At 42.1% G+C, this 13,283-nt stretch overlaps 1 protein-coding gene across 1 annotated transcript; it reads right to left on the reverse strand.

Annotated features, from left to right (window-relative positions):
• Window positions 1-3,032: 3,032 nt before the first annotated feature.
• Window positions 3,033-13,181, reverse strand: ino80db (INO80 complex subunit Db). The gene is made up of 10 exons (XM_017481370.3): window positions 12,241-13,181; window positions 10,516-10,762; window positions 9,753-10,423; window positions 9,585-9,675; window positions 8,446-8,664; window positions 8,161-8,258; window positions 7,432-7,565; window positions 5,396-5,628; window positions 5,159-5,316; window positions 3,033-4,967 (listed from the first exon to the last, which is right to left on the reverse strand). The coding sequence occupies exons 2-10, from the start codon at window positions 10,731-10,733 to the stop codon at window positions 4,258-4,260; spliced, it is 2,532 nt and encodes an 843-aa protein (XP_017336859.1). The 5' UTR covers window positions 10,734-10,762; window positions 12,241-13,181; the 3' UTR covers window positions 3,033-4,257.
• Between the last annotated feature and the right edge of the window lie 102 nt (window positions 13,182-13,283).

Genomic DNA, 13,283 nt, shown 5'->3' on the forward strand with positions numbered 1-13,283 from the left:
CTTTGATGGAGTGTGTTATGTAGTTTTTTTGTGAAAGTAAAAAATCCGCAAAGTTTCAAAAATCAAAGCGCACAACAAACAGAGTTATTGACTCCCAAAAGAAGGAACCGATTCTGAACAGCTGAAACGAGTCGTTAGTGATCCCAGACTTACTTCCTGTACAAACCTACGTAGGTTTGTAACAAAAAACCCCGCCTCTGGACTTCATCGGCTGCTCGCTGACAGCGGTAGACCAATCACGACAGACGGGGACATCTGACCAATCAGAGCAGAGTATGCTTTCTGTAAGGAGGAGTTTAGAATGAATCTTTTAGAACGGATCATTTAACGAGTCGTTTTTGTGACAAAACCATAACAGGTGTGCTTTAAAGTTTAAACTTCTTTCACCAGCAAGTTGTCCAGCTCTAAGTCCAGCTCTCTCGCCTCCTGGTCTGTACACCCTGTACACTTGAACGCCATTGTGCGAGTCGTGTCACAGACCGCTAACTAGCCGAGCCCAGTCTCTGCTGTAACTCAGCACGGCTATGTCATAAAGCTGCGTTACATCCTGAAACGTTCTCTGCTACTTAATAGATTTATCATTAATATGCCATTGAAGCTGCTGGAAGATAAGAGCTAACCGTCAAATCTATCTGTCATTCCTTGTGTACGAGACCATTTTCTTCTACTGAACGCCACTGTAACTGCACTAGCAATGTCCTCCTGCGACGTCCGAGCCGCAGACAAACGCTAACTTCTCAAGGGAATCACTAAGCGCATCACAAATATTTAAGAATAATCGTTCTTAATGTGTCTCGTGGTGGAGTTTTCCTTTAATGAATCACATCTAGCTCACGTTGCATGCATTATTATACAGCAGTGTTGATATTCTGATGAATCCCTTGTATATTATAAAAGATAGAGCAACTATGAATCCAGTAAAGAAAAGCCATTGCATGGCCATTCATTTTGCACCAAGGAACATATGAAATATTCTGTGAATGTAACCTTGCCCTAAACATGTGTGAAATGTGATGGGTATTCCCTGCGACAAGGGTATTAAAGTTTGGGTACATCTCACATCAAGAACCTGAAGAAATGTAATTCTGCGCACTTATTTATAATGAGAAAGGGTGATGCTGGATAAAGACAGGCCCTTAGGGTACACATATGCCCGACAAGGTAGGAGTGTCCTAGCCCTTTCAATTTCCATAGCAAATTTGTTGCAAATTATACCACAATTGCTGCAAATGATTTCCATAATGGTACAGGTACATTATTAAGTAGGGTTGTGTAAATGATGTGTAAAATAAATAAATAAATAAATAAATAAATGCTGGACAACAGAAAAGGGCAGCAGGTTTATGACCAACGTTTATCCTCATTATGAAATCCAGATTTATATGAGTATGCAAATCACAAACAACCCCAACCCTGACCTCATCCATTCCCGTCCCGTGCCGGTCACATGTTTAATACCAACTCAAGATTTCTTTTAAAATAAATAAATAAATAAACGAACGAACGAATGAATGAATAAATAAATAAATAAATAAATAGACAATAAAAAGAAGAAGAAGAAGCTAAGATGGGCTAACTAAAACTCATTTAAAGCAGGTATTTTTTTTTTTAAAAAGATTTTAAAATGGCTAACAAGCTTTAGTCATGATCGGGCTATTCATGTTTTCCCAAAACTCTTTACACAGTTAGCACAACTTTTTTTTTTTTTTGCTGTTACTTTCACTCAAAATGCATTTATTGACCAATCATAAGATACTTCATTTTTCACTCCTGTCCTACCACATCTATATGAACACTATATGACACTTAAAGTTCCAACACACACAGCTGGCAGCATCATATGCAAGTTGAAAATTCATGCTTTCAGCAGGAAACCTACCTGGGAGTGGAAGAAAGGGCAAAATGTCACCAAGTGGAATCAGACATTTGAACAGAACAGCCGAGAAATTACTGCCAAAGGCTTTCAGTATGGCCTGATGATGGCAAGAACTAAAGTATCAGTGAACACTTATAAGTATAAGAAGAAGAGTAAACAAGGCAAGGACTTCATGCCTGGGCACCTCGCCACACTCCACTCTTACCAACAAGCGCATAAGAAGTCGACTTGAACATGGATGAAGGATTTCGGATAGGCATGTGGAGTTTATCGAGTGATGAAACCGGAACTGTTTTGACCCATGGATCAGTGGTATGTCTGACGTAAGGAAGGTAAGGCTTATGACCAAAAGAACATCTCATCATTGGACTTTCCAGCGAGACTTGGTTCAGCGCACATCCTGGAATTTCACCGAGTGGCCATGTTAGTACCCGGAATGAAATCCTATTGAAAATCTTTGGTGGGGTTTAAAGAAAGCTATGAATGCACAGAAACCAATGCCCATTCGCGATCTACAAGCTTTTTCACATGAGGAATGGGCAAAGCTTCCGATAGAGAGGCGTCAGAAGTTTGTGAGCACCTATTGGAAAAGTTTATCGGTGGTTAGAAAGAGTAAAAGGATGCTCCACAAAATACTAACCTTGGGGGTTGAATAATTTTGCACCTTGATATTTGCGGAGAGAATTTTTGTTTGTTTGTTTGAACTATTAGTAGTAAGCGCAATGTGGGAGTTGAGCTCGGGGCAAAACAATTATGAGTGGAAATGTACATACAGGTTCCCCCAGAGGAACAAGCTCAAGAGCACTTCCAGGTGCTAAATGGAGCGTCTATTACTCCTAAAGGTGTAACTTAAAAAATATATATAATATGCACAACTTCAACATGGATGCAAATATTTAATATTTTTGGACTAGCTGATGTTCTAGTCTAAATTATACCCATGTTTTCTCATTAATACTTGGATATTTTACATTTAATTCATTTCGTTTGGAGTGAGTTTTTTGCCGGTTCTAACGATCAGAAAGTAGACTGATTTATTTTTAGGAATAGCATTAAACAAACTGTCCATGATTTCATTCTAAGTATACTATATAAACCATGCCACTGCGCATTGCTTGACAACAACAACAACAACAACAACAAAACAGACACTGTCTAATAGTCATAGCAGATTTAATTTATGCATTTCTGATAAAACAAACAAAAAAAATCTGATACATCTGTGTTTACCAACATCCACATCCACACACTTTAGTAACAAAAAAGTAGACAAGTCAAGACACAAAGCAGAGGGGGCGATAAAATTCTATTGGTTATAATAAACAAATCCTTCCATCGTTCAATACATTCAGTGAATACAAGTACATAAAAATGACCGATCCCAGCTTCTTCTGTTTACGCAGGAATAATATACTGTTATTGACACTGATGAAAGCAGCATTATCGGATACACTGGCAGGCCTACTCGAATCAGCACACACTTTTTCGCTGTTCTCATCAGACACCAACTTGCCTTCGACTGACAATTCATGTGATGTGAGAACAGGCGATTGGTGTGAAGATAATTAATACAATCCGTTATTACACAGGCCTTGAGATGATGCGAGCATTACCAAGCTTTTATCCACGATCCGCATGACACTAACATGATCGACAAAAAAACGTCTTCCGGAAAATGAATTGCGAACATGAGAGCCAGAGAGATATGGATTCCTGGCATCGGTGTTACATTACATATACTGGATGTTGATGAGATGTTCATAACAAAGACATTTTAAGCATATCTATAGCTCTTCTTTAAAGGACACTATTGATTTGCAGCACACTGATTATGAAAGGTTTACATAGCTTTCATGGCACTTGACACTAAAAAGCAGAACCCAACAGCAGAACAGCTACGGAAAGCACGAACACCAGCCGCCGATATAACCACTTTAATCATTACAGGACAAGAGAGGACAACTGATACATCTGGGACATCTTCCGTGCCGTTGTTTTCTTCCATCATATAACCATTCCGTATTATTTCTAGACGAGTAACCACATTTCCACCAGGAAACCACACGTTTGGACTCATCAATAAACTAGCTGTGCACATCACTACTCTATAAATATATTAAATATGCATATATAAGAATACAAGTGGTGTGCATCCATGGCTAAAATCCATCTAATTTATCTGTTGTAGAAAATAAGCGTGCCATATACTCTTGCTTGTGGGGTTTCGTTATTGCTCTGGGGTGTGCAAGTGACCAAAAAAATTACCCATCCGGATATGGGAAGATAGAAGTAGTTAAACTGAAGAACCCATGCAAGTTATAAAATGAAAACCTTCCCTGAATACTAAGAGATGTGCACTTGTAAATGTTCCAGATGGCCGCTCAGGTCTGGTCCATAGTGGGCGCTGGAGAGCTGTGATGAGGCTGCAGGTCAGCAGGAATTCCGCAGTGGCTGAACAGAGAGGGAAGTGTGTGTTTGAGCTGCCCTGGGAACAGGAAGTCTAGTCGGGGTGAGGAAGAGGAAGAGGAAGTGACTGGGATGGTCAGGCTGCTCTCAGGTAGGGCGGAAAGTGTGGTGGTGGGTTGGTAAGGGGCTGTTGGCATGGGAGTCGGTGGCGTGGACAACGCTGTGGACATGAGCAGTCCGTCTGAGGTGATGAGATTGTGGAGTTGTGTCGAGTCGCTGAGAGGCAAAGCGAGGACGCCCCAGGAGCCGTGGGACACGTCCTCGTCCACCAGATCATCTTTGGAGTCATCAATGTGTGATAAGTAACGCCTCTGTGCGCGCACACTGTCCCTCAGGTGAATTATGGAAGAAGGGGGGGAACGTGGGTAAGGGGGGAAGGTGTACTCTGTGGTAGGAAGCAGGCTAGGGTCTAGCTCCAGACTGGACAGGGTCTCGGCTGATAGACGAGCACCGAGCAGGTCCATGACGCCGCCCTCCATACCACGGCAGTCTGACCCCTCCACCGGACCGAACTCGGCTATACTGCTCAGGCACGCCAGGGATTCCGGGTAGGACCCCATGTCCTGCAGGACCCGCACCAGCTCCTCAGCTTCCTCTGACGTAGGTAAGAGCTCACTTTGTTTACCTGTGATCAAACACATATCGTTATTATGGTGAAAAAGCTAACTGGGCACCGCAGCCATGGTCACACTCGGAGATTTTAATCAAAACATTTCTGACACTGCTATGTGAGACTGCTGATCGAAACTCACGACCAAAGAATTCTTTTAAGGCATGTATTTATTTATTTATTTATTTATTAAAAAGTTTTGCTACCTTCAAACAGATCAAAGTCTTGCAGGTCATCTGGGAATCGGGACAGAACATCTGAGAAATCTTCCTGATTAAGCTCCAGGTCATGGGGAATGTCACTGATGTCACTAGTGATGTCGTCCGGAAGCTCATCGGCACTCAGATCCGGGGTCAAGGGACTCCTGTCAGTATGAAAATTCAGGCAATGAGGTACACACCAAACATACGAACACAGACACACAAACTCACAAAGAATCTTACCTCATCCCACTGGGTTGTGATGGTAGGCACAGGACAGAGGGCATTCCCAGGATACCCTGGGGCAGTGCAGGGGGGATGGGTTTCTGAGGTCGGCGCACTGCTCCTCTTCTGCCCTTCTTCTTGTGTTTTTTGCTCAGGGATGGAAGTTTGGCCTTTTTCAGCCGCCGGCGTTGCTGCAGCTGCTGCTGGTGATGGTACGTTCTGCGGCTCACGTCTCCGCGGAGGAAGTTATCCTGCTCCGTGTGCCAGAGAATATACATGTGACGCACATATACTTCACCCATGCTGTAAACATCCTGTATACTAAAACATACTAAAAGACATAGCTGAGGATTTGCTTACTTAAAACTATTCACTAACTACAGTATGTGCTTAAACACAATAATTCATTCATTCCTCTTCAGTAACCACTTCATCCTGGTCACAGTCATGATTTGAATGAATGAATGATCCGAGGGTAATAAGTACAACAGTGTTGAATAATTCTGATCCCTTTCTGGACCCAAACGTTAAACAAGTAGCATAAAAGGAGCAGTTTGGAGGAAAACCTGAAGTTAAACACAACAGGGGTGCTATTATGGGCAAATAATTAATGAAGGGGTGGTGTGGTACAACAGCGATTATTTCCCAACAGTAGAATGTTCTGAAATGATTCGTTCTTATACCACCACAGCAATTTCACCAGTACTAACAATTGTTCCTTCATTAATGAGCCCTTTTTTTAAAACCATTTATAATGTTGTAAAATAGGAAAAACAACTTATTTCCTGTTGTTATTTACATCATCGCAGCTATAAATTCCCTCACCAGCCTTTCTTTTTTTCCCGAGAAAACTGACTGGAAGACTCTCCCGTGGCAGAAAACCTACTGTTACAAAGCACTGAAACTGGAGACTCCTTCCATTAATGTCAAATAAACATCTCCTAACCATAGGAACTATTATAAGTTTTTTTGTTGTTAAATAACAACACGGTTTTTTTCCCATTTATTCTTAGCCTTAGACTATGTGGAGTCCACTACACAAGTCCCTGTGAATGAGAAGTTACTACAGATATTATAACGTTATTATTAGCATTAATATAAGCCTGTGAGGGTGCACTGTGGCTTAGTGGTTAGCAGGTTTGCCTCACACCTCCAGGGTTAGGGGTTCGATTTCCCACCGCTTTGTGTGTGCAGTGTGTGCGGTGTTTGCATGTTCTCCCCGTGCTGCTGGGGTTTCCTCCCCCAGTCCAAAGACTACTACCATGCATGGTAGGCTGATTGGCATGTCCAAAGTGTATGAACGGGTGTGTGAATGTGTATGTGATTGTGCCCTGCGATGGATTGGCACCCTGTCCAGGGTGTACCCCGCCTTATGCCCGATGCTTCCTGGGATCGGCTCCAGGTTTCCCCGTGACCCTGAAAAGGATAAGCGGTATAGAAGGATGGATGGATGGATGGATAAGCCTGTAATTTGAAGTACAGCCGGCACTACTGTCAAAGCTGTGCTGTTAAAGAAAACTAAGCAGCACCTTCTGATCAATCAGATTCACCTTCCCTTTCCAAACTAATGACTCCACCACCTCCGATTAATTTATAAAATACCACTAGGAGCCACACAATTACATGTAGGAATTTGTCACAAGGGTTATCCCAAGACATTGCCATTGTATAACAAACTCATTTGATCAAAACATTTCTGGTCAAAAATATACAAGGTCTGATCTCTTCTTAGAGAAAAGGGACCAAAACTAATCAGCGCTGCTTCAGGTGAAGGTGGAGCTACATTCTGGGACAAAGAAATATAGAGAAAAGCGTGAAATGAAAAAAATGAAAAAACAAGCAAGATCCATAGGAAGGTACGTCTGCAATTGTCAGTGCGTCCAATTTATCTGATTATTATTTTTGTTTGTTTGGTTTTTTTTTTTAATCACAAACTGCCCCTTTAAATTGATTTATAAACACCATATGGTCTCTGATAGTCTGATCCAATTGTACTTATCAGATAATCAGAGCTATTTTGGAAAGAAAGAAAAAAGAAAAAAACAAACAAACACCATTTTCTTGGCATGCTCCTGACAGAGTGGTGTCTGATGTGTGATGTCGAAGACTGGGACGGAACACTGTGCCCCATCTGCAAAACGTGCAGTGCAGCTCGAGAACAGCTGCTGTGAACTGTTCTGCAGGATATCTGAGCAGCACCATTAAGGACCAACACAGAATGCAACACAGTACAATAACACTGTAATGCACTGCAGTATGAATACATCAGCTCAGGGCTGTCCCAAGTGATAGGCATGGCCCATGGCCTTGTATTTGTTGTATATGGCAGTATACAAATGAGGAGCTGTTTGGTTGCAGAATGGCTCTGAAATATGCCAGTATGAGCACGAGAGTGAATGGGTGTGTACATGACTAGATTAGAGTCCCACATTTCAATAAAATAAACACAAATAAATATACTTCACTTACAGCTGAGCAGCCAACAGGTGGCGACTGATATTATTATTATTTCTTTCGACTGGCAAATGGTTCTCTGTGATCAATAATTATGATTTCTTGTACATACGCTGACAGATGTGCAATGTTTTTGTTTACACATGCCGCTCCATCCTCCTTTTCTGCTTGTCACATTCTCTCCCTGGCTGAAGTAAAGGGAACGTATTCCTTGTCTTGTTTGTCACCTGGAAAAACTCATCCTTTAGTTAAATTAGTGCTTGATCTACAATGACAGCCCCTTCAGTCCACCATTAGACGTCACTGCGAGGACATTATTGAAAGGATACGTTGGAGGCAGAGTCTGGTGAAAGGCAAGGAGTGGTTAGTGCAGGCTTTTTCGTTAACCTGGGCCACACACAGTCCTGAGTCTGAGCTGCCTGCAGTACTGTATAGCAAAACAGACACGTGCAATTAGCAACGTGCTTATCTTCACTCACACAGAAGATGAGTCACATATTTAATGTGTGTATACTAGTAGTAAGCCCAGTCATCTTCACATAATATCATTAAACATTTCAAAATAACTGAGAGGGGGGGGCACGGTGGTCTAGTGCTCTTGGCTGTGTATTTACCTTGAGGTTACTGAAATTTCAGTATGACGCTGCTGGATTAATTGAGCAGTGTGATCAGGGTCGTGTGTGGCAGCCTGAAGCAAAGCTTTGCGGACAGCGTGCTGGGACTTTCTCTCTCTCCCGAAGCCTCTTTCTTCTCTACGCATTTGTCTGTGCCTTTGTCTCAAATAGCTGCAAAGCCCTGCCAGCCGCTCCCCACGGGAACCAGAACCAATACAACTGTTGTGCAAAACAAACAGAGATTAGATTCAGATTAGCTTGTCTCAGGGGTGAGATGAGTATAGTGCTTTCTACAATACAAACAAGCTGTTTCAAGAAGGCTTCAAAAAATAAATAAATAAATAAAATCCTTAATATGTCAAAAACTTAACCTTTAGGCTTATGAGATATTGATTTTTCCCTGCTCACGATTTACCATTTTAAAAATGATTTAATCGTCTCGGAACGATGATTAAACGATGATCAACCAGGAGCCTAGAAAACTCAGCTGGATGGTGAATTTTTAGGTGCTTCGACATTACATAGTCTTTACTCATTTACATATTCTCCTTTTATCATGACAGAAAGCGAGGGTGTTAGGGCTAATTTCAAGCGCTAATGTGAGATGAAGGGAAGGGGGCGGGGCTTCCAGGTGGCGTCAGTTAATATCATTAAAAAAAATTTTTATTCAAAAAACAAAACAAAACTTGTGATTCATATGCTGGTTGGCTTATCTCCCGTTCTAGTCCAACTTACTGAGTGACAGCTCGTACCGGCGGACTCCGATAGAAAATGCGTAAAGGCTGGCAGGGTTGGTAACATAATATAATCAGAGTAAACATATGTGACATCGTGATACTGCACAGATCTATCAAGCTTCATACAAAAATATAGAAAGGGGTTATTTCTTTGACTGGCATAAAATCATTGCCACTGTGGCTGGGGCTGATTTCTTTCTAACCCAGACTGAAACCTCTTCCTACAGCCTATCGAGTGATGTCACGTGATTACACAGAGTGAAACGCTCACTACATGTGCATTTGGGCAAATATGTTTCCGCCCACTTTGTTGACACATCTGTTAGCAGTGATTGAGAAGGTGCAGGTAAAATACAGTCATGGTGTAATGGACATGAATGAGTTGGATTATTTTATCCACACCTTTTGTCCTGTGGGCTCTGATACTTAGATAATGTCGTTTTCTCCACTTGGCACTCTTCTTCTTCTCCGCTGTCCTCGGACCAGTCCAGCTCTGCAATAGAAACTGTTAGTAAAGCTTAAAGGCATCTTAAATCATCTACTGAAGGGTACAAATCAGTAGTTACACACCGAAATGAGGCCTAAGATCTTCATGCTTTCTTCTCTGTTGCTCCATCAGCCTGTGAAGCTGCAACAAACATGGAACCTGATGTTGTACTGGTGCTCCTGAATCCTGTGCTGGGCCCATACACATGTTTGCACTGCTTGGAGTTGGAGGAACAACTCTCTTGGGGAGAGCCAGCTCTGGACGTATCTCTGGCTTGGGATTGGTGGTGGTCACGGTGCGAGGACCAGCCTGAGCAGGAGATGTTGTGCATATTGGCCCTGATTTAGGTTTTGGATGTTGTGAGATGGATATAAGAGGGGATATGGATACTAAAGGAGCTTGGGGAGGTCCTACAGCCTGTTGAGAAAGAAGGGAGACGGAATGTGGGGAGACGGCTGGGGCTGTGGCGTGATCTTTATGTTTAGGATTAAATGAACGGTTTGTGATTTTCTTCCCCAACTTAGGGCCTTCTTTCTTCACTTTATCAACCTTGAAGAAGGCATAAGGGTCCAACGGAAGCAGGCGAGTGAGTGAGGAGGGTGAAGATGGGAGTAAGTGGTCCAGGTCACTAGGAGCTTTCAGAGCTAGAGAGGGCACAGTGATGTTGAGGGCCAGAGATTCAAGAGTGTCTTGCTTCTTCTTTCTCTCTTTCTTTGGCAGGACACCCATAACTTGCAGGTGACTGCTGCAAAATCTGATTTTTTTTTTTTTTTAAAATGGACGTAAGTATATTTAATAATACATGTTCATTTTAGTATATTTATATAATATGTAACACACACTTACTTTCGGTCTTGGGTCTTGGGGATGGGGTTGGTGCAGCGTTGGCTGTTGTACTTGGCTACATATTCACACTGCCTGAAAGGGGCACTCCGGTCCTCCAAAACATGACGAATGCAGAAAGCATAGCCATTAAGCCGGCGCTGTTTGCAGAGCTTTGGGCTGTATGAACATAGAGGCTTGTGGTCCACCTCCGAATAGTGAATGTGTTTCCCTTCATACATCCCAGGGCTGAAACACTCCGAAACATCAGCTGGCAGAAAAACATCTGGTTAGAACTTTTCATGTAAAGCACAAGCCCGAGTATTCTGTTTTCACATAAAGACTATACAATACACTACTCTGTCAGAACAAAGGGTACTAAACAGTACCTTTAGTATATTGTGTCCATGAAATGCATGTAAAATATTTCTCTAAAAAGTTGTTAAAAGGTCCAATTATGTACCTTATGTCATTGTTACGTCAACAGGTACACTAATAGATAAACACTAATGACGGTACCACTCCAGTGACCAGGAAGGGTACAGTTTACTACGTTATAGTCTTTATTATAAATTGTGTAAGTACTAATCAGGACAACTATTTGAGGAAGCTATCGCCATCAACAGGAAGTCAAATAGCCTGAGCAGAACTCTCGGAACGCTCTGTATTCCACTTTGGATCTTTTTTTTTTTTTTTTAAATCTTCACGATTTACCTCCATCACACTGTTTCTGATTAGATCACTGAGGGGGAAGTGTCAAAGAGTTGTTGTTTTTGTTGTCTTTTTAATCTTTATAATAATAATTCATCAAACATCACCCACTCCATGTTGTGTGTGTGTGATAATCCTAGTCAGTTTTGTGTATCTAATTAAAGGCTAATGAGCATTGAGAAGTTCTATGTGTGCTTGTATTTAGAGCATTTTCCTTTCCCAAACCAAGCCTAGGGTTTAAACATAAGGTGTGTTTTCGCCAGTGTGGAGTTATAGTAATGATCAAGATGGGAATGGACTGTGAAATGAGAATCAAATGCATGATGCAATTTTAAAAGCATGAGTTTTTTTTTTTTTTTTTAAATAAAAAATTAATGAATCATTTGAAATTGTACTTGTGATCATTTTACGGTTCCGTTTAAAGCTACACATTATAATCGCTCGGTCAAGCAGGTGCTTTAAGCAGATGAAGGACTACATCCTAAAATGTTAAAGAGTAAAGCACGGTAGGTTTGACATGCAAAGCGAGTTTAAACGTGCAAGGGGACGGTGGCCAAAACTTCCCGCCTCCTGCTCTATCTCACACTTGGGTCGCGTTATCAGTTACTTAAGAGGCCAGGATTAGGAGCGACGCTTAAAAGTAGCGCGCGCGGTCACCGTTTGATCATTTTGCTGTGGATGAAGGACGGGAAACGAGCTGATTAGCTTATAGCTAGCTGGAGTTGGGTGGATATCAATAACAAAAACAACAACATTGTATTAACAAACTGTACTCGTGGTACATTAATAAGTGGTAGCTTATATGCTCTTGTATGTGGTGTGAGTTGTTGTTTTTAATGCGCAAAAATGGTGGCGTGAAGCGATATAAAAAAAAAAAGTCTTAAAAAAAAAAATCTCAAACGGAAGAGCATACGAACGTTTTATTTTTATATTTTATTTTTTGGGGGGGGGATTATTGTCGTGTTGATCCAACAAACCGAGGTTTTCTTCCAGCATGTTTCCGTTTTAAATGTTTGTTAAAGCGAAATTCGGAGTTACCGTGGGCCTACGGAATCCTCCCGAGTCGCGTAGCAGGCAACCCGCTCCGCCTCGCACTCGCGCGGCCTTCCGACTCACTCCGACTCCCGTGCTGCGCCAGCTGCTCGCTTCCGGTTTTAGCTTAGCCCGCTAGTGTTAGCGTTAGCCCGACAAGGCTCGCTTTCTCACCCACTATCGACGGCTATTACGGATGACCGGATTAATCCCGAGGCGTATTCTCCGCGGATATCCGGCGATGGTCCTGATTTCGTTCTCGCAAGCACCGTTGGGTGAAAGTCGCTCGCGTTTGGATGTCGGTTATTTTGATTAAAAGTGCGCGTATACATGGAGCACAGGGTGTTGGTTTGGTCGCCAGATTGAGGCTTCTTACAGCACTACTACAGGCACCGGGGGGACATGACAACAGGCGGCAGTGCAACAACAACCTCCGCAACCATTTTGGAATTCAACTTTGTGTGTTCGGCTTTATTTTAAAGCCACTTCGTTTCTCAGAGCTGAAACCTGAATGAAGACTGTAGGGTGATGGTGTTAGAAGTGTGCACACGTGTTGACTTTAACTCGCAATGACTGCCCTGGTCATTGATTTAAAACTTGAACGGGATCTCCCTCAAGTCTTCCCCGGCAGCCTCCTCCTCATCATCATCATCACGCACGTCTCATTCAGGCTTCAAGTCAAATTCTGAACTTGACTTTAAAGCCAATGCGACACAAATCTCAAGTAACCATGACAACACTGTCCCATAACAACTCTCCCATCATACTAGTATACCATGCGGATAATAAAAATGAAGTCCAAGTCATTAAAGCAAGTGCATGCTTCAACATAGAAGGAAAGTGTAAGAGAGGATGCCCCCTATATCAACCTTTTATATAACGCCATCTTTACACAAAGTGCTACAAGTAATATGCATATTTCTCTTTACGCAGTCTGACTGCAACTAAAACAAAAATAAAAAGGTCAAGTCACATCTAAAATGTTATAAGTAGAGAACTGAGTGCTCGTACACAACATTAGAAGGTGAAAGACAAAACTGAATACGTGT

The sequence above is a fragment of the Ictalurus punctatus genome, chromosome 12, assembly GCF_001660625.3.
Source record: "Ictalurus punctatus breed USDA103 chromosome 12, Coco_2.0, whole genome shotgun sequence".
In the NCBI taxonomy this organism is placed as follows: domain Eukaryota; kingdom Metazoa; phylum Chordata; class Actinopteri; order Siluriformes; family Ictaluridae; genus Ictalurus; species Ictalurus punctatus.

Bases quoted from the DNA above. Each gene is read 5' to 3' on its own strand.
- ino80db (XM_017481370.3), bottom strand. From the start codon at position 10,733: ATGTATGAAGGGAAACACATTCACTATTCGGAGGTGGACCACAAGCCT. The intron at 8,259-8,445 runs GTAAATACACAG...TTTGCTATACAG, and splicing joins GAAATTTCAGTAACCTCAAG to TACTGCAGGCAGCTCAGACT. The intron at 5,629-7,431 runs GTGTTTGTTTGT...CACACGGAGCAG, and splicing joins AGGAGCATGCCAAGAAAATG to GATAACTTCCTCCGCGGAGA.